Source organism: Balaenoptera ricei, chromosome 4 (assembly GCF_028023285.1).
Source record: "Balaenoptera ricei isolate mBalRic1 chromosome 4, mBalRic1.hap2, whole genome shotgun sequence".
NCBI classification, from domain to species: Eukaryota; Metazoa; Chordata; class Mammalia; order Artiodactyla; family Balaenopteridae; genus Balaenoptera; species Balaenoptera ricei.
Window position 1 is genome coordinate 23299078 of NC_082642.1, and position 18331 is coordinate 23317408.

Below are 18331 nucleotides of genomic sequence, written 5' to 3' on the forward strand. Positions count from 1 at the left end.
TGAGAGATTGGCAGAGAGCTGGAGAGCCACTTAGTGACAGGGAAGGGTTTTTTTTTAAGGATGCAAGAATTTTAAGAATTGGATGAAAGGAAAGAGTGAGTAGAGAATGAGGGGTTGAGAAAAGAGAAAAGAACCTTGATGGCTGAGAGGCTCAGGGCCAAGAGAACCCCAAGGAGAGGCTTGCTTTGACAGAAGGAGCAAATGCTCAGAGACTGGAGGGATGGGGATACGGCTGGACACACGTAGACAACTTTGCAAATATCTTTGTATCCTGGCTCTGCCATTTCCAGCTGTTGACGCTGAGCAAGTAATTTAGCATCTCTTATACAGTTGACCCTTGAACAACGTGGGTCTAAACTGGGCTGGTCCACTTATATGCAATTGTTTTCAGTAGTAAATACTACAGTACTACACCATCTGCCGTTGGTTGAACAGAGGAACCGAAGTGCGCATACAGAGGACCGACTATAAGTTATACACGGGTTTTCCACTGTGTGGACGGTCGGCACCCCTAACCCCCATGTTGCTCAGGGATCAACTTTATTCAGTCTTCTTAGCAGAAACGTATAAATACTAAAGAGCATAACTCATGGCACAGGTTATCAGGATTAAGTTAAGTTATGCATATAAAGTACTTACCTGGCACATGATAAGCACTCAGATGTTTAGTCATTGTTACTGTAGTTATTGTTGTTATATTAGAGGGTAAAAGCAAGGAATTGAAGTGGTTTGTACTTAATGTTGTAAAGTAGATTTGAGGCCATCTTCTGAGAGTGAGTCTCGCTGAGGATGAAGCAGGGACAAAACAGGAGGATGTTATGAATTGTTACTGATGTGGATGGAAACAGGAGGTGGTCAAAGACAAGTCACATGTTTTTATATATCACAGACTTACCATTTCTGGTGCTCCTATATTCCTTCTTTAAAGATCCAAACTTCCATCTGTAAAATTTCCCTTCAGCCTAAAGCATTTCCTGTAATGAGGGCTCACTGGTGACAAATGATCACAGTTTTCCCTTATCTGAAAATGTTTTTGTTTTGCCCTCAGTGTTGAAGGAAATTTTCACTGGCTTTAAAATTCTGAGCTGACATGATGGGGATGATGGTGGTTTGTTTCTTTTAGAATTTTAAAGATGTTGCTCCATTGTCTTCTGTCCTCAATTGTTTCTGAAGGGAAATCAACCATCATTCCTGTCATTGTTTACTTGTATGTATTGTGTCTTTATGTTTCCTAGCTGCTGTTAAGGTTTTCTCTTTATCTTTAGTTTTCAGCAATTTGACTATGACTTGTGTGGGTGTGGTTTCCTTTGTATCCTGTTTTAGGTTCACTGAGCTTCTTGAAGCTGTGGGTTGATGTTTCTAATCAAATTGAGAAAATATCTGACCATTAGTTTTTGTTTGTTTGTTTGTTTTTACTCTTTCTGAAACCCCAACTACATGTATATCAGGTCTTTATATTGCCCTAGAAGTTCTTGAAGTTCTGTTCATTTTTATTCTATCTTTTTAAAATCTGTGCTTCAGTTTGAACAATTTCTTTTGGATTGTCTTCAAGTTTACTGCCCTTTCCTCGGCATTTTTATTTCAGGGACTGTGTTTTTTTGTGTTAAGATTTCTGGGTTTTGTTTTAGTCTCCATATATCTCTTGAAATTCACCCATCATATTCATCTTTTTCCTTTATATTTTTAACACAGTTATAATAATTATTTTAAAGTTCTTATCTGCTAATCCAACATCTGAGTCATCTGGGTATCTGTTTCTATTGAGTTTTTTTCCATTAATTATAGCTTAAATTTCCTGCCTCTTCATGTCTAATCCTTTTTTATTGTGTAGTGGACATTGTGAATAATAATTCGTAGAGATTCATAGATTCTGTTACCTTCCTCTGAAGAGTGTTGAGTTTTATTTCAATGGGGAATTAAATTATGGGCAACTAATCCTTTTTTTTTTTTGGAAGGGTTTACTTACCATGGTTTTTTTTTTGTTTTTTGTTTTTTTGTTTTAATAGATCTTTATTGGAGTATAATTGCTTCACGATACTGTGTTAGTTTCTGTTGTACACCAAAGGGAATCAGCCATATGCATACATATGTCCCCATATCCCCTCCCTCTTGAGCCTCCCTCCCATCCTCCCTATCCCACCCCTCTAGGTCATCACAAAGCACCGAGCTGATCTCTCTGTGCTATGCTGCTACTTCCCACTAGCTATCTATTTTACATTTGGTAGTGTATATATGTCGATGCTACTCTCACTTCGCCCCAGCTTCCCCCTCCCACCCCGTGTCCTCAAGTCCATTCTCTATGTCTACATCTTTATTCCTGCCCTGCAACTAGGTTCATCAGTACCATTTGTTTTTTGTTTTTTTTTTTTTTTAGATTCCATATATATGCGTTAGAATACGGTATTTGTTTTTCTCTTTCTGACTTACCTCACTCTGTATGACAGACTCTAGGTCCATCCACCTCACTACAGATAACTCAATTTCGTTTCTTTTTATGGCTGAGTAATATTCCATTGTATATATGTGCCACATCTTCTGGGCAGAAGACCTAAATAGACATTTCACCAAGGAAGACATACAGATGACCAAGGGGCACATGAAAAGATGCTCAACATCACTAATTATATATCACATATCTGATTTGCACAAATGCAAATATATCTGATTTGCACAAATGCACATCAGAACTACAGTGAGATATCACCTCACACTGGTCAGAATGGCTGTTATCAAAAAATCTAGAAACAATAAATGCTGGAGAGGGTGTGGTGAAAAAGGAGCCCTCCTGCACTGTTGGTGGGAATGTAAATTGATACAGCCACTGTGGAAAACAGTATGGAGGTTCCTTAAAAACCTAAAAATAGAACTACCATACGACCCAGCAATCCCACTACTGGGCATATACCCTGAGAAAACCATAATTCAAAAAGAGACATGTACCACAGTGTTCATTGCAGCACTATTTACAATAGCCAGGACATGGAACCTACTTACCATGTTTAAAGTTTGTTAAGATAGGTCTCTTTTGGTTTTTTCCTTAGTCCTCTGATATAACCCTTAGTCCTGAGATGATGCCCTTTTTCCCAAAGCTGACCCTTCTGGGGTTCTCACTAAATGCCTGAGGTGTTTACCAAGTCCTTCTAACTTGGTGGGACTAGGAAGCTACCTCAGGGGAATAACTGGTTAAGCATAGGATCTCACTTCGTTTTCTTCCCTTCCTTTAGAGGTTATAACCCCTCCATTTTCTGCCTGCTTTTGGTCACTTTTCAGTGATTGCAAATTGTTATTTGTTTTATTTGTGCAGAGTTTATAATAGTTATCTGTGGGTGGGTTAGTTTGATGCAAACTACTTAGCCATCACTGGAAGCGAAACGTAGGGAGATGTTTTTGAGCAGAGCTGATGGCTCAGCCACATCCAAGGACAGTGCCTGTGCTTTGGCACCAGTGTGTGCAGCTGTGGGAAGGTCTTCAGTGGCTCAACGGCCTGGCTGGGTGGGAAGTGTGGCCAGAACAGGTCTGAGAGACTGGGCACTTAAGGAACCAGGTGTTTCTCTCATGTAGAAGAAGCGTGAAAGTGGGAATAGAGGTGGGAGAGAGCTGGAGAGATAGGAAGTTGGTCCTTTCAGCCTTACTTTCATCATTACCACTGATCTGCTATTGTGAGGGGTAATAAAGTATGTGAGTGCTCAGTAAATGGTGTTTATGATTATGGAGGCCACTGGGTTGAGCTTTACCAGAGCTTGATCCACAAGGCACAATCCTTGTCATGTCATCTGGTGACTTCTCTGTCCTCCATGGAAGCACACGTGAGGCGAGATGGGGTTGTTGTTGTTACATTATCATCAGGAACATCACTGTCACCACCCATGCTGCCTACCCTTGAGGGGTATGTTTCTCCGTGGTTCTTTGCTCTATTAGTTAGGATAGAGCTAGGCTGTATTAAAAGAAACTGCAAATAACAGTGGCTTAAGCGAAATAGAAGTCCAGTTCTCTGTCACACAACAGTCTGAGTGTAAGGGGTTGCTGCTGAGGGGGCTCTACAGGCAGGAACTCAGGCTTCCTCTGTCTGGTTCATCTGTCGCCACTACTCTGTCACCTTCATCTGGATGGTCCAATATGACTTATTACCACCTGTCTTTATTCCAAACAGTGGGAAAGGGAAAGGGGCAGCTGTGGGTACATCGCCCCTCCCCATGAAGGACCCATCCCAGAAGATGCAGATGTCACCTTCACATCCCACTGACCAGAGAACTTAGCCACCCAGCTACAAAGGAAGCTGGGAAATACAGTCTTTATTTGGGGCAGGCATGAGTTCATCTATACGTTTGGAGTCCTAATACTATAGAAAGGGAGACTCCATGTTGGGGGACAGCTAGCAGTCCCTGCTACCAATCCTGAGGTCATACACCGGGTTTTTTAGCTCAAGGGTCACTTTACGGAAGGAGCTTGGCAGTCCCTGGGGTGGCCACTGAGCACTGGAGTTGAGAGATGTCCGCCTGTACATTTCTCCGAGACAGCAGACAAGGATCATTGCTCTAACAGATACCAATAAATGGAGGTAGTGTGACTGTTAAGGAACAAGGCTCAGTCCACAAGCCGCTCGTCAATTCCCCAGTGGCTACACCATGCAGGAAAGGTGTGCAAAGCTGGGGTTGAAAGAGCCCAAGTGATGCCAAGATTTTACGCTGATCCTCCCAGCTCTGCCTCTGATTGGCAAAGTCACGCTAGGTGTGTGCTTTAACTTTCCAGGTCTCCAGAGTAGGGGATTGAGTTGTATCTAAGGTGTTTGCTTAGCACGCGTGTTGTAGAATTGTATGATTCCTTGACACTCCCTATCTTTGCACTAAAGCAAGCTTCCAGGAGGACGCAGCCACCTTAACTCCTTTGTGGAATGGGTGAGGATGGGAGTGTACATGCACCTGCTTGAAGTCAGCCGGGGGGCCTGCAGACATGGGTTTTTCTATTTCCTTGGGCTTCCTTGGTTGTGTAGTCAGAAGTCACCACACAATTTTCCTTTCAATTAAGCTTATTTTTCAACCCTATTTTTCTTTCAAAATGCTTTATTTATGCTTCTAGAACTATTATATGTTCATTGTAGAAAATAGAGAAAAGTATAATGAAAGAAGCAAAAAAAAAAAAAAAAGCATCAAATCTTTAACCGTGGTCATTTTTAAGTCTTTTGTCATTTACAGACAGTTCTGGGTGTACTCTGATGATTTTGCAAATATGTTCCTATAAAAGGGTTTCATCTTCAAGAAATTCATGGAAAAGACTCTGACAAGTACAGGTTCCTGGTAACTGACTGTACCGCTGAACTGAATGAATAAGCATTTTCAGAACTCTAATGAAAAACTGATGAACTCATAAAAGTGCTAACAAAAGATCAAGGTGAAAAAAAAAATGAATTACATGGGACTGAGTGAACTGATGAGGATGAGTATAATTTTTGTGACTTTCTGTCTGAATTTAAAAAAAAAAAAAAAATCCCACAAGGACTCAGAGGCAAAGAATATACAAATCAATTTTCACTGCAAAGTAAAGGAGCTGTTACAGTGGAGGATTACTGGACTGAATGTCAATATTATGACATAGTATGTGTGTGTTTCATGTTTGGTAATTGCAATCATTGTTGCTTTTGTTGTGGTCATCCATGTACAATGTTTGGTGTCAGTCTATTTATCTCTTGTAAAAATAAAATACAGTGTGTGTGTGTGAAAAAAAAAAAAAAAAAAAAAAAAGGTTAACTCTTAGCCAGTCCTCAATGGAGAGTTAACTGGGAAAAATCAAAAAAGAACCAAACTCATACAATAGAGGAAAATTTTTTAAATCAAAGTAAAATTTCCCCAAAGAGCTTATCATTAGCAATAGGCTTTCATCTGTGAACTGATAAACAACCAAAAACCAATTAGTTATAATTGGTTTTTATAGTTTCCCTTTAAGTTGCCTGTATATATACATTTATGTATATATTTAAGTTGTACCAAAAACTGCTTACAAATGGCAATTCCTGTGAAGTAGATGATGATGAAGTTCCAGGTAATTCTAGCATGTTTCCTAATGTACTGGTACTGGAGTCTGGATCATCCTGAAAAGATAAATTTATTGAGTTTAATTGCTCTTCTATGGTAATGGTTGTATCTCCTAGTGAAAGGGGGGCTGGGAGAAGGGCTGCTTTTTCATTGCTGCCATCCACTTCATTTCTTTGCTTACTTTTCCGTGTTTCAGTTTGAGGGGCTAATGGCAAGAATGGCGATTTGACTGCTCCATGTCTACTGTCTGGTGTGCTGTCTTGTTCATTTCCCCTGGCCACGTCTACACCATTCTCTGATTTAGGCTCATAATTGCAGGTGGCATTGGTCTGAGTTTCCCCAAAGATCTCCTCTATACTCTCATCCTCTGTGCCTGGCTCTTCTGGGTCCATTTCAGAACCTACATCTGCATCATCCAGACAAGTAAAATTCTCCAAGTGCAGAAAGCCATTCTTGGTAGTCTTTGTTACTTTTACCTGGAGTTCAGGGGATTTATTACAAGAGGGTTCCTGTTTCATAGCAAGTGCTGTTGGACCACCAGGACTCAGGGAAGTGCAAACAATTGGCGACTGAGCTCTTGAATCACTTTTTTCAGGGTCTGAAAGGATTCTGATCCATCAGCAGAACCATTTAAATACTCTGCATTGATCATGGAGGCCAAATCCTGTAGTCTCCGCAGTGGAATGTAACAAGATGGAGAATCTTGTCCATAAGCATTTTGGGATTTTTTCACTGGCAGTCCGTAACTGCATAGTACACCCATTAAGTGGCTCAGAAAAATTGGATTCACCATTACCGAAGGGGCTGTCCTTGTCTTCAGGGGCATCTAAATTCACTGGATTGGAAAAGGGCAGCAGACAATTTCTCCTAGGTAATTCACAGGTCCGATCCATCCTGAGCCAGCATCAACCGTGCCCTGCGCCCCATCCCGGGCCGGCTGGGGGGAGGGTGTGGCCCCCATTATGCTGGGGCGCGAGCGGAGCAATGGGGAGAGCGCAGAGCCACTTTCCACACCCGCCTCCCCCGGCGCCTCTCTTCAGGGGAGAAGGCAGCGAGTGCGACCTGCCCCGGCCTATTCCGCTGCTGCCCCCAATTTTCTATTTCTTCTTGCCTCAATAATTTTGCCTGAGGGGTCCCCCAACTGCCATTTCATCTATGTTGTCAAATTTATTAGCATATAGATCTTCATGACGCTCTGATTATGTTTAAGATCCTTGATGTGTCTTTAGGTATTTTTTCCTCATTATTCTGTTTTATTTATTTTATCATCTCACTTTTTTTTCTCGTCACTCTTGCCAGAAGTTTGTCTGCCTTATAAATCTTTTCAAATAAAAGATTTTTTTCTTCATTAAAAAAAAAAAAAAAAAGGGGACTTATTAAAAGGGGACTTCCCTGGTGATGCAGTGATTAAGAGTTCGCCTGCCAATGCAGGGGACCCGGTTCGATCCCCGGCCCGGGAAGATCTCACGTGCCACGGAACAACTAAGCCAGTGGGCCACAACTACTGAGTCTGCACGCCACAACTACTGAAGCCGGTGTGTCTTGAGCCCGTGCGCCATTTATTTTTTGGAGAATAAACCACTTCTGAGTGATTAAAATTTAGGCCAGCTAGTCAAAATGCTTTATCACCTGTTCTTCTAAAACACTGATCAATGGAACAAGTTTTACTAGGGATAACAGTGTAATTGTATTCTGGAGTTCATATGGGCAATATGGTTTATGACCTTGATGCTGGATCACGACATTTCAATGGTATAACTGCTATTAATTGTCTGTTTGTTCAACGATTAAAGTCTCACGTGATCTAAAAAAAAAAAAAAAAAAAAGCACCCACAGTGTCAGTACTCTCAGACACCAGCACTATTAAGGCCTTAGTGTAGTCCCTTCACGTCAACGTCTAAGAAAATATGAAAAATACTTGTATCTCTACTTCAGTTAATCAAGTTGGGATCACACTATACATGATGTTTTGTAACCTGTTTTCTTTCACCTGATGACCATTTCCCGAAATCCTTAAATATTTTTCAAGCACGTGATTTTTAATGGCTGCCAAGGTTTCTAATCATTTGGATGAACCACAGTGTCCTTAACCAGTGCCCTGACATTCAGGCTGTGTCGGAGTCTCCATTATTATTAATTACATAGCAGTGACTGTTTCACGCTGACAGCATCTTGCTCCCGTCACAAACACTGGGTGCGGGTTCGGCCCAGAGAGGTTGGAGGCCTGCCCCAAGCCACACAGCAAGTGAGTGGTGGGTCCCAGCCATCTGGCCCAACTGCGCCTCCTAGTGCCAGGACAGAGGAGGCACGGGTGTGACCTAGACAGTTGGCTTCCAGTGTGTCGGTCTGGGTAGAAAAGAGCCGGTGGGTTTCACAACGAGATGCTGCTGTGGGTGGCTGTGATGTCCCTGGGGAAAGCCGGCTGCTCTCTGCCCTCCCCCTGGCAAGCCGCCCTGCCCCCGCTCCACCTCCTGGGCAGTGGTGATCCCCCGCCAGGCGCTTGAGTTCCAGGGCTGAGGAGAAAAGCTTTGGGAGCCTCGAGTGGAGGCAGGGAGGGAAGGAGGCAGGCGGGGCCCGGCAGGCTGGGGCAGGGAGACCACCTCGCTCCTGCTCCTCCAGGCCCCCACCTGAGCGGGGCAGGAGATACACGTTCCAGTGGCCCTGCCACTGGGGAAGCCTCCTCACCCGCTCTCTCCTCTCCTTTCCAAAGCACTTTTCTCTTCCTCTCCAAAAAGTATCACTCCCTAAAAAACCTATCCTCATCCTTATTTAGCTCAAACTCAGTCCCTCTGAGAGGGGCAAGAGGGTTCACTGTTGAGCTGGGGGTGGGGCAGCAGAACAGAACCCACCTAAGGCTCGGCGTGGGTGACCCCTTTTGCTGGCTGTGTCCCCACCTGGGTGACTCAGCTTTTGCCCCTTGGCCTGAGACCTTTTGGGTTTGACCGTTCTGTGCTTTTCTCTAACAGGCAACCATTGGGATTGACTTCTTGTCAAAAACCATGTACTTGGAGGACCGTACGGTGAGTGCCTGACTTGAGACCTGGGAGGACGGGGAGGGCTCCTTGGGACCTATCACCTGGGGCCCGTGCTGGGCACCGCTGAGAGCCTGTGCGTGGCCAGCGTCCCAGAGCCGGGCCCTCCCTCAGCCCCCACTCCCATCACGAGGACCTCACTGCCCCCTGAGCCTCCTCCCTCCCTGTGACAGGTGCGACTGCAGCTCTGGGACACAGCCGGCCAGGAGAGGTTCCGCAGTCTGATCCCCAGCTACATCCGGGACTCCACGGTGGCCGTGGTGGTGTACGACATCACAAGTGAGTGTGGGGCCTGGGTGCTGGGCGGGGGGCAGCTCGCAGGGGCTCCGGGGCCCAGGTGCGGCCCCAGCCAGGCTGCAGAGTGTGTGTGTGTGTGTGTGTGTATGTGTGAAGATGGGAGAAGACGCTGGTCCCCAGGCCAACCTTGACCTGGCAGCCGTGGTTTTGTCAGCAGCATCCCAGTTCCTTACCGGGTTCCCTGGGAGGGGAGGCCCAGCGGGTCCAGGAGGGCCTTGGGTGGCCTGCACTTCTCACACACTGTGGCTCTTCTGGCCAAATCGGCTGTTCTCAAGAGCGACGCACAGCCCTGAGGGAGGCTCGTGGGGCTGGGGTGAGGGGTAGGGCCTGGTGCAGAGCCCCACTGCCCAGGCAGGTGTCAGGGCACACACCTGGCAAGCCCCTGGGCTGCAGTCATGGGCGTGGTGGGAGGCTGCCCCAGCCGGCTGCCTCTGGCTCTGACCGCAGGCTCCCTGCGCACCTGAGAGCAGGTGGGAGCTGGGCCCCGAGGAGGCCTGGGCTCCTGCAGCCTGACGCTGCGCAGAAGGGAAATCAGGCTGCGAGAAGCCCAGGTTTCCAGGAAAGGGCGCCTCCGCTCCCCTTGGGCCTGCGGGCCGCTCAGTGGTGGGCGTCGCCCTGTGACTGCTCTTCTGTGAGGCCTGCCACAGCTTCTGACAGAGGCGAGAGCTGCCCTGAAACGCCTGGCCTCTCCTGGCTTTTATCTGCTCCTGGGGCCGCCTTCCCCCTCCCCTGACTTTCAGGGCCTGAGGGTGCTCTTCAGAAACCCCTCTGAGCTCCTGTCAGTGGGGGGCTGCTCTGCAGGGCCCTCCTGCCCTGGGAGCTGCTGCGGTCCCCCCCCCACACACTGTCACACTGTTTCCAAGCTCAGCCAAGTCTACTGCACCCATTTCTCACTCTGCTGTGAGCCTCCAAAGTCAGGTCCGACTCTCAGGTGGGCCCTAGGACCACTAGTAGGAAGTCATGACCCAGCGGCCTTCCAGATGCTGTGACTTCTCTCCCCAGAGGGTGGCTCAGCACATGAGGGGCCTTCGGGGACCCCGGGCACAGCTCCACACACACGTGCGGGCGTCCTCGGGAGGACCCAGGCCCACTGGACCGTGCTCCCGCCCCGCCCAGGTGTCTGAGGGTGCACAGTCCCCTCCCTCCTGCTCCTGGTCTTACTCCCTTCCCACCCTCCCCCTCTCCTGCCAGGGCTGCCGCTCACGCCCTGTTTTATCTGCACTTTCCACCTCCAGATCTCAACTCCTTCCAACAGACCTCTAAGTGGATCGATGATGTCAGAACAGAGAGGGGCAGCGACGTCATCATCATGCTGGTGGGCAACAAGACGGACCTGGCCGACAAGAGGTAGGTGCAGGGGGCTGCAGGCCGGGCCCGCTCCATGCCTCTGCAGCTCCTCCTGTACAGGGAGTGCTGGGATTTGTGGGTGAGCAGCCCCTGTGAGCTACCCCCTGCCCAGCACCCTGTCTGACCTGTCCCCCTGCATCTGGGAAGGACCCCCTTGGGGCACCGGAGGCTTTGAAAGCACCTGGTAGACGCCTCTCCACAGCTGTGTCATGTCTGAAGCCCCAGCTTCCAGGCTGGCAGGGGCAGGGCAGGCCTCCACGCGTGGCCTGAGTGGAGCCGTATGCGCCCGGCTGGCCCAGCAGTGCGTGGTCTGGGCCCAGCCTCAGTGCAGACACAGACACAGCAGCCCTCGGGCTCCCACCGGCCCTGCCCCTGTGAAATGCCTGTGCTGACGTGGGTGTGGGTGTGAAGGGCCTGGTCCTTCGCTGTGTCTGGGTGTGACGCTCTCCCTGAAGAGGCTGCTCCACACCATCGTCCAGGCGCAGGGCTGACCCCAGCGCCCTTCCCTGCACTGGTCCACTCATCTCATGGGGCAGATAGAGCAATGAGTCATGGACTGAGGGCTTCCTGAGATGTACTCTGACCGTTTAGGGAATAATCTGGATTAGAGGCTGCTTTATTTGAATCTTGTCCTTGAAGTGAAGAAACGGAGTTCAAAGCCCAGCTCCCTTGCAGTAGGTGACCTTGGGGCCATTACTTTTAACCTCAGTGTTCTCATTTGGAAAATGGGGCTGATGGTACCACCCAGAGAGACGGTCTGTGGCTGGCAGCGCTTTACGAATGTTGGCTCTGGCCGTGGTGACACTGGGAAAGGGACAGCGGCCACCTGCCTCAGGGCCTGCTCCCAACCTGGACGGAGCTGCCAAGGAGTAGGGAGGGGCTGGTGTCCCGCTGTGCCCTGTGCCCCCTGCGCCCTGAGGGAGCTCTGGGGTCCAGCCCTGACCTCAGGGCTGACTGAGGGGCCCCCATCATCTGAGGCTGCTCCCTCCGCCCCCACCAGGGGCTGCTTCCCTACTGAACTGGTCCCCTCTCGCCTCCCCTCCAGGCAGATAACCATCGAGGAGGGGGAGCAGCGCGCCAAAGAACTGAGCGTTATGTTCATCGAGACCAGCGCGAAGACCGGCTACAACGTGAAGCAGGTGGGGTCCGCCGCCTTTGGCCAAGGGGCTAGAGACTAGGTGGGGCCGTCGACCCACCAGATGGGGAGCGAGTAGCCTCCAGAGCTCTACTGGTGGCCCTCAGGGTATCGGGGCTATGGGATCAGCCACCAACTTCCAGGAGGCCGAGAGGGGTAGCATTCCCCTGCTTCTTACCTCACGTGGGGTGGACGTGCAGGAGAGTCTCTCCAATCAGCATTTTGGGGCTGCTGCCTTGTGCTTGGCAAGTGCTCAGGGCTGTGGCGGTCCAGGCAGGCTTGGAGAAAAGAGTCCACCCACGGTGCGGTCCGAGCTCGCGGTAGGGGGAGGCCTGGGAGTCAGAGGCCTCAGAGGAGCCGTAGAGGGGGTGGGGTTAGGGCTGAGCCTGGGAGCAGGGGCTTCTCCTGGGTCCACAGACCCCCAAGGAGTCCACGGATGGAATTCAGCAGGCCAGTGGACTTAGGTGGGAAACAACTACAAGTGTCTCTGCACTGACCTCTGACAGGCCTCCAGTATTTCCTGCAGCTGTGAGCGTAGGCAACACGACTCCGTATGTTAGTAGCACCTGTGGCTTTATCACGATAGAGGTCACAGCCGCTTTCTTATCCCCTTATGGCGGGGTCGCAGGTCTCTTGAACTTTTTCCCACCTCAGTGTCTCAGGGGCTGTCAGACCCCCTGCCGGCTTCTGCTCTTTAACAGGTTCCCGAGGAAGCACAGGTGCTGCTAGTCACAAGTCTGTATCTTTAAAGGTTTTAGAAGTTTGTTTCAATACTAAATGGTTTCCTTTACATAAAGCTTATATGTAATTCATTTCACACACTTAAAAGGAGCCCATAGGCTTTGCCAGCCTGCCAAAGGAATCTTTGGTTCAAAAAAGGTGAGGAACCCCTGTGTGCAAGGAAAAGAGGACTCAGAGAGGTGATGAGGAGCTGGGGCGGCCTGGGCCAGGGGACCGGCATGGGCACAGGTGCCACTGGAGGGGTGTCGGGGCCTGGCTGGGGGTCACTTCTGCCCTGCCACCCCCAGCAGTGTCCAGGGGCACTAGACAAGCTGCCACTGCAGCAGCCGGCCTCACGCAGTGAGGGTTTACCCCGCCTGGGCAGTGCCTTGCCAGTGGGAGGTGGCAGAGGAGCAGGAAGGGACGGAATGGGAGGCCCCGAGCTCCCAGGACTCAGTGCCCCCACCCCAGTTGGAGGCTCATCAACATGGCTCTCTTCCCTCCCATCCCCTTCCCAGCCTCCTTCGGAGTAAGGCCAGGGTGGCCGTGGTGTCACCTGGAGGAGAGAGCTACCTGTCCCTGGAGGCCTGCAGGAGACACTGGCTGCTGCTCTGCGCGGCCCTGATGGAAAGGCTTGGGGGGCGGGGAAGCAGAGGGCAGCAGCCCCGAGGGCGGGTAGCCCCTGCCCCCGTGGTCAGGGAGATGCCGATGCCCCCCTTTCCAGATTGCTCTGGAAGCCAGGCGATGGTCTGAGCCAGAGTTGTATATGGTCAGTTCTAACCCTGTGTGGTGGAGAGGCATCTCCACGCAATGCAGCCTCCTGGACTCTGAACGTGAGCGTATCTGCTCCCAGAAGCCCCCGTGTGACCCCGAGAGCTTCCATCTAACCGGCAGCTTGGCCACTGGCAGGGGCTGTGACCGTTTTGACAGCCAGCCAGGCAGAGCAGGGCTGCCCGGGGCAAGGCCTCGAGGGGAGGCTTGGGGAGTGACTGGGCCCTCTGCATGCTCTCCCACTTCTGCCAGCCACGCTCCGAGCCCCCTCTGCAGCCCGCCCACAGGGTCCATACCATGCAGAGCCCACCAGCGGCTTCCCCGCTCGGACTCCTACCGCCTTTTGTCCTGTCACCCAGCCTGGGTGCTCCCATGGGGCTGGGCTCTGGGGTGAGACCTTGAATAAGACTCACCCTGTCTTCAGAGAGCTCAGGCAGTGGAGAAGTTTTAAGCCCAGAGCTCACCTAGTTCCTGCAGTTGGTGTTTGTAGAGAGATGGGAGAGCATTCAGGATCTTCTGGTGCCTTGTATTTCTGCCTTGTACTTGCTGTCACCTGCTAGGTTCCACGCACGCACACACACACACACACACACACACACACACACACAACCACACGCACACAGTTCTCATGCACACTTTACAGACTTACACGCACAGAAACCCCACATGTGTACATGTACACACCATACACACTCATTCCCCCCCCACAGATGCCACACATCCACACCACACCACCTATACTCCTCTACACACAATATGCACATCGCACTCACCCACACCCAAGCAAACCCACAATGTCACATTCACACTCCTGTGTCCTTATTCCCTCTGAAAAAATCTCTCTCCGCTGTGACTGTGTGGCCCTGACTCCCAGCTGCCCCGATGCCCGTGGACTCGCAGGACTCCCTGAGGAGAGGGTCGTTGTCTCAAGGGCAGATCGAAAGTCCCTTCCCCACACCAGGTCCCTGCATGGGCAGCGGGCCAGAAGCTTGTCTCCCAGGACCTAGATCGTTTTCTGCACCGGGGTAGGTCCCTGCCATCCCCATGACCCACACTCAGCCCCTCATGACCCTGTGGCCAGCCTGCCTGGGGGAGAGGCCTGCCGGGGCCCAACGCCATGAGAGGTGCTGGGGGCACAGGTGGGAGAAGTAAGGTGCAGCCCCTGCTGTCCAGGGTGCAGTCAGTGGGACAGAAAGAGAGTAGAGCCCGAGGTCAGGGTGAGAAGAGGCAGAGGGTGGAGACACCGGGAGCAGGAGGGGAAGGATGGGGGCTCATGCTGCATCTCCCCCTCTCCCCAGCTCTTCCGACGTGTGGCCTCGGCTCTGCCTGGAATGGAGAATGTCCAGGAGAAAAGCAAAGAAGGCAGTATCCTTTTCCTTTGACAAGTGAGTGAAAGATGTGCTGCAGAAGCCATTTATTCATTGATTTATCCACGTGGCATGTTAGAACAGTGGACAGACCCTTGCCAGGTCTCCAGGCCAGCCTTCCTGGCAGATAGCTGTTCTGTGGGGCCTCCTCTGTACAGGGATGAGGCTGAACTCCAAGGTCCTTAAGACCACATCCAGCTCGAACCACCTAAGCTTCCAAAACAGTGTGGGAATGCCAGAGGGATGTGTGTGGAGTGACAGTGTGGGGAGTGAGAACTAGTAAGTGCCCTTCCTTCCAGTGAACACAGATTTGTATTTCATGGGGACAAGTAGAATCTCCATTTCTGTGCGGTCAGACATGATCTCAGCATGGCCCAACCTCCTCTACGCGAGACGACTCCCCCACCAGGTGTCTCCTCCCCTGCCTGTCCTGCACAGCCCGGGCCTCCCCACTGCTCTGCGGGCAGGGTTTGCACACCACTCACACCGTCCACCCCAGAACTCAGGCCACACCCAAAAGCTGAAACTGAGGCTCAGAGAGGTGGTCTGATTTGCCCAGTGGGAAGGAAGGCAGTTGTTCATTGTCTATTTACTAGTTTATTTATAGTCTGCCATGTTATAAAAAATGTGTGTTTATGTATATATACGCTACATACACACAAAACAAGATAAAAATGTACATAAGAAAATTGGGGTTTAGGGAATTGGGGTTCAGGAAAAGTCATGGACAAAGCCATACTCAGAATATGCCATGGCCAGGTGGCCAAAAAGTGGTAAGGAGGGAAAGTGGTAAGTAGTCTTTAAGGGAAGCATGGCTTTTTATAGCACTTAACTTCTGAAGAACCTCTCCTCGTCCTTACCTAGGGACCACAAAACCTCCCTAGGACACGGGCAGCGGGTCCCATCGCAGGGCTGCTTCTCCCAGCCCCACAGGAAGGGCGATTCTGTGCAGGGCTGTGACCAGGCCTGGCCTGGCTGGGATTTCAGCCCGGTGAGGGCAGAGGGAGCAGGCTGGCTGTGCGCTCTGCACCCGCTCCTCTGGCGGATCCGATCCGTGCTCCTCCAGCCCCCAGTCCCCACAGCGCCCCTGGAAGGGGCTGGAGCGGGGCTATGCCGACACCCTCCCCCAGCGATGTGGGTTCTCACAGCAGCAGCCTCAGGGTCTAAGCGACCCGTTCTGACGGGAGCTTGAGGGGTCGAGGTTGCTGTGCCCACCTGGGCAAGGCCCACGTAGCCCTGTAATTTGCAAGGTGGGCTCCGTGCCCGGCCGGCAGGCTCCACCTCCTGGGCACTTTGGGGTGGGGCTGATAGGTAACAAGGCCGAGGCCGAGGCTGGTCACCGGGAAGCCTTCTAAGAAAGGGTCTGTCAGGCCTGTGTTTAGATGATGGTCCCACAGCCCAGGACAAGTTTTACTTCTGGTGGATACTGCTGAGGGCATGCATGTACAGGAAGGGTCGGGGAAGAGGTGGAAGGGTGGGAGCTGGTGACCCTGCATCCTTCCCACCCAGGCAAAGAAAAGAGCAAGTTCCTGGGTGTTTGCTGAAGGACAGAGGGGCTGCGCAGGGCAACTTAGGGGGCACCGGGGCCGGAGCGGGGGTGGGAGCTCCTCCGAGAGAGTCATCTTCCTTAGCCCCGCCCCCTGCAGTGATCGACATCAAGCTGGACAAACCCCAGGAGCCTCCGGCCAGCGAGGGTGGCTGCTCCTGCTAATGCAGCCTGACCGCAGGCTTCCTTTGACACTACTCGCTTGTTGTGTTGCTTCCTATTGGTTAGCTTCCTAAGGGGGGTGGGAGATGAGCTTATCCAGATGGGAGGATTTTTCTTTTCTCTCTGTCTCTAGGAGTCGGGTGGGGTGGGGAGGGAGGTTGGGCATCAGGGATCACGTCACTCTTAACAGCTGTTACTTAAACAACTATTTTTTGGTTTGGTTGTAATATATTGTACTTTATTAAGATTGCCAAAAACTGTTAAAATTAAAAAAAAAATTTAAACCATGTGTATACAACTTTTTGCCAGATAAAAATGTAGTCATTTTTATTTGAAAGATGTGCTTTTTTTGTTTTTGTATATTTGTAAACTTACAGAGAACCTTTTCCACACGCCTCCTCCTTCCTGTCCTCTTTGAACGGTTCATCACCTCTGCTCTCCTCCCACCCCCAGACCAATACAATAAACAATTAACTGGGCGATTTAATTAGGTTCCAATCCCCAGGCTGTCTGGCCCAGACCAACCAGCGTCCACCAAACAGGCCCTGCCTGGTTAAATCAAACACTGATTGAACGAAACAGCCTCTGAAGAGGCAGCTCTGACTCTGTCCTTCTTCCATGGCCAGAGTGGGGCATCAGCCATGGCCCCGAGCTGAAATTAAGACCTTGTGAACTGCAGGGGGCCCAGCCACAGGCCCACTGGAATTATTTCTGCCTCTTTCCCCTCCCTGAAAAGCCTTGAGAGGGCACTCGCCACAGGCAACCTTCCGTTCTCTGTGGTCCGCCTAGTGATTGGCAGAACAAGAGGTCATGGGAAGGAAGGACGGGGTGCTGTTGGCACCTGTGGGCTGGGTTATAGACTGGGGGCACCATGTGTAGTTCTGAAAATGTTTTAGCCAACCTGTCCGGCAATCAGCACACGCATCTGGGTTGCAGGGAAGGGAAGGGCAAACGGAATCTCAGTGTGTGCCCCCTGAGGCCCTCCTCCTTGGATGCCAGGAAAGCTGGAGCCTGTATCACACAGTATTGGCCCGTCTGGGATTGGGGAAGGGAGGGTCTGCAGAACTGCCACCTGGAAGATGCATGTTTGCCAGTCCTTGGTTGCTAATACTGTTGATGCTGTTCTGCAAAAGCTGACTTCTTGACGTGTTTCTGCCACTCTGGCACAGTGCAGTTGAAATCTTTGTGCACAGACCTTTGCAGATATTGTAGCAGCACTCTGCTTGCCTGAGGGTAGGGCTGAAGTGGGGTCCCCAGGAGGCTTCCCAGAGAGAGACGTCCTTGCCATGTTTGACTCATTTCTGAGAGGACTTAGACCTGAGGACCTATCTGTAAAATCTCTGAAGAGAACTCTCTCTTTCACTAAGTGATGTAGCCTGCTTGGCCAGCGTTCCAAATAGACCCAGACTCACCACCCCTGAGCTGGCACAAAGCCAGGCAGTGGGCAGCCACTCTGGCCAAAATCGGTAAGCCCTGCCCTCCAAGCCGGCACTGACTCTTCCTCCAGGCCGCTATTGGGCTTGTCATAGATGAGCTAAATGACCGTCTGGGGTGTGGTAGGGGGTAAATTCCTCCATAAAGCGGGGCTCTGACAAGTTATTGCAGTGAATTTGGAACTTCTCAGAAACTAATCCAAACTGGCAGCCTGTAAGTGCAGCAGGAACTGGCAGGACTCATTGATAAGTTGTCCAGTGGGTCTGTCACACACTCAGCTAAGGAGACTGCGTGTCAGAGCTGATCTTTAGAGAGGAGTGTATCTTCGAGTGAAGAAAAGAGGAAGCAGGATTCCCACTGAGCTCCTCTTCCAGAAGGCATAGACTAAAGTACGAACGTAATTCCAGTGTCACGTGTTGAGTTTTTATATGTGTGTACATAATTATATAGAGAGATAGACTTGTGTATACACCTTCCACACACACATTCTC

At 50.6% G+C, this 18331-nt stretch overlaps 1 protein-coding gene and 1 pseudogene across 1 annotated transcript in view; one reads left to right on the forward strand and one right to left on the reverse strand.

The window, feature by feature from the left end:
- Window positions 1-16534, forward strand: part of RAB6B (RAB6B, member RAS oncogene family) — a 57873-nt gene extending 41339 nt beyond the window's left edge. Inside the window, exons 3-8 of the mRNA XM_059920303.1 lie at window positions 8996-9049; window positions 9235-9340; window positions 10594-10705; window positions 11751-11844; window positions 14630-14696; window positions 16345-16534. Coding sequence (XP_059776286.1) covers window positions 8996-9049; window positions 9235-9340; window positions 10594-10705; window positions 11751-11844; window positions 14630-14696; window positions 16345-16409 — 498 coding nt within the window. The 3' untranslated portion in view covers window positions 16410-16534. The remainder of the gene's footprint in view (window positions 1-8995; window positions 9050-9234; window positions 9341-10593; window positions 10706-11750; window positions 11845-14629; window positions 14697-16344) is intronic.
- Window positions 5936-6922, reverse strand: LOC132365232 (histone-lysine N-methyltransferase, H3 lysine-36 specific-like; annotated as a pseudogene).
- Window positions 16535-18331: the final 1797 nt, after the last annotated feature.